Source organism: Suricata suricatta, chromosome 17, assembly GCF_006229205.1.
Source record: "Suricata suricatta isolate VVHF042 chromosome 17, meerkat_22Aug2017_6uvM2_HiC, whole genome shotgun sequence".
Lineage (NCBI taxonomy): Eukaryota > Metazoa > Chordata > Mammalia > Carnivora > Herpestidae > Suricata > Suricata suricatta.
In genome coordinates, this window is record NC_043716.1 from 40,074,816 (window position 1) to 40,076,934 (window position 2,119).

General features: G+C 45.3%; 1 protein-coding gene across 1 annotated transcript in view; it reads right to left on the reverse strand.

Annotated features, from left to right (window-relative positions):
• The window catches only part of PYY (peptide YY), a 6,229-nt gene extending 4,341 nt beyond the window's left edge, over positions 1-1,888 (reverse strand). Inside the window, exon 1 of the mRNA XM_029928767.1 lies at positions 1,789-1,888. Within this exon, the coding sequence (XP_029784627.1) occupies positions 1,789-1,845 (57 nt within the window). The 5' untranslated portion in view covers positions 1,846-1,888. The remainder of the gene's footprint in view (positions 1-1,788) is intronic.
• Between the last annotated feature and the right edge of the window lie 231 nt (positions 1,889-2,119).

Consider the following 2,119-nt stretch of genomic DNA (forward strand, 5'->3'; position numbering starts at 1 on the left):
GGAGTGTTCTTGGCAGTTTGAGGATGGGCAGGAGGCCCATGTGGCTAGAGTGCAGTGAGCAGTGGGGGTGTTAGAAGGAGAGATCAGAGAGGGAGCAGGGGACTGGATCATGGAGGCCTTGTTGGCTGCTATAAGGACTCTGGCTTTTGTTCAGAATGACATGAGATCTTCAGTCCAAGGAGTGACATGGCATGACTTAAGGTGCTTTTTTTTTTTAAGATTTTTTTAAGTAATCTCTTCACCCAACGTGGGGCTCCAGCCCACAACCCTGAGACCAAGAGTCACACACTCCACTGACTGAGCCAGCCAGGCACCCCCTGACTCAGGTTTTAAAGGAAGCATTCCAGGACTGCTGGGCGGCTCAGTTGGTTGAGCATCTGAGTCTTGGTTTGGGCTCAGGTCATGATCTCACAGTTTGTGAATCTAAGCCCCACACCGGGCTCCATGCTGATGGTGCAGAGCCTACTTGGAATTCTCTCTTCCCCTCTCTCTCTGTGCCTTCTCCACTTGCTCTCTCTCTCTCTTAAAATAAATAAACTTAAAAAATGGTTGGAGGGGGGCACCTGGGTGGCTCAGTTGGTTCAGCATCTAACTTCAGCTCAGGTCGTGATCTCATGATTTGGGAGTTCAAGCCCACATCAGGCTCTGTGCTGACAGCTCAGAACCTGAAGCCTGCTTCCCATTCTGTGTCTCCAACTCTTTCTGCTCCTCCCCAACTCATACTCTGTGTGTCTCTCTCTCAAAAAAATAAACGTTAGAATAAAAGAAGAAGGAGGCAGAGGAGGAGAGAAAGGAGGAGGGGGAGGAGGAGGAGGAGGAGGAGGAGGAGGAGGAGGAGAAGAAGAAGAAGAAGAAGAAGAAGAAGAAGAAGAAGAAGAAGAAGAAGAAGAAGAAGAAGAAGAAGAAGAAGAAGAAGAAGAAGAAGAAGAAGAGAAGAAGAAGAAGAAGAAGAAGAAGAAGAAGAAGAAGAAGAAGAAGAAGAAGAAGAAGAAGAAGAAGAAGAGACAAGGAAGCCAGTTAAGAACCTACTGCAATAATCCAGCCAAGACACGATGGTGGCGTGGATACACACACACAATCACACACACACACACACACACACACACACACACACACACACACTCCCCACAGGTGCAGGTATGCCACACGTTTCACTTAAGTACAACTTGCAATTATGTCCAGACAGCACTGACTGGTGAAGAAAGTTCCTGGAGGAGAGAGCAGAAAATCAATGGATGTCAACAGTAGTTAGGCAGTGGGTCTGTGTGCCCTCTGATTTTCAAGGCTCCTCATTTTTTAGTCCATGTGAAACTCTCTGTGTCACCTTGATTACTAGCTGTAACCCGGGAAAATATTGGCTACCATGATGGTGCTTATTGAAATGCAAGCTTGTTCATTTTGTCATGAGTATAAATGTCCTGTTACCTAAAAACACTCTGGCTCTTGGCTCGGAATGAGGCAGAGAATGAAGAATAGTCAGTTGACACCACTGAGAAATGGCCACCTTTCAAAGGGATATTAGCCACATTCAAGGAAGGCTTGTCATCTGCTTTGATAAATGGTAGGAAAGCAGGCAGGGGCGTTTTCCATTTCCCATGATCTGTCATTGGGCACAAAGCCCTGTGGGGGTCACATGGGACCATGGGTGAGTGAGTGAGGTCAATGAAAATTTTTCAAACTGTCACACCTTGGATTCTAGTTATATCTAGGTTTGGGAGGTAGCAATGCCAAGAAAGAAAGGATTTTCACTTCTTACGACGGGAGTTCTCCTAGGAGACCTTCCCTTACCCAAAGTTGTTGGTCCCTCTGTAAAACACAGCAACAGATGCCTGTGGCATGGTCCATTCCCAAGAGTCAGCTTTTCTCTAGACCAGCTATCAGCAAAGTCTTTCTGTAAAAGACAAAATAGCAAATATTTTAGTCTCTGTTCAGCTGTTCAACGTGGGTATTGTAACACAAAAGCAGCCATAGAACTATGCAAAAGAAGTGTGGGGACCTGGCTGCACTCCAATAAAACTTTATTTAAAAATGAATGGACATGGTCGTGCTCCAATAAAACTTTATTTGTGGATGGATATTAAAGATGGAATTTCACCTAATTTTCATGTCATGAAATATT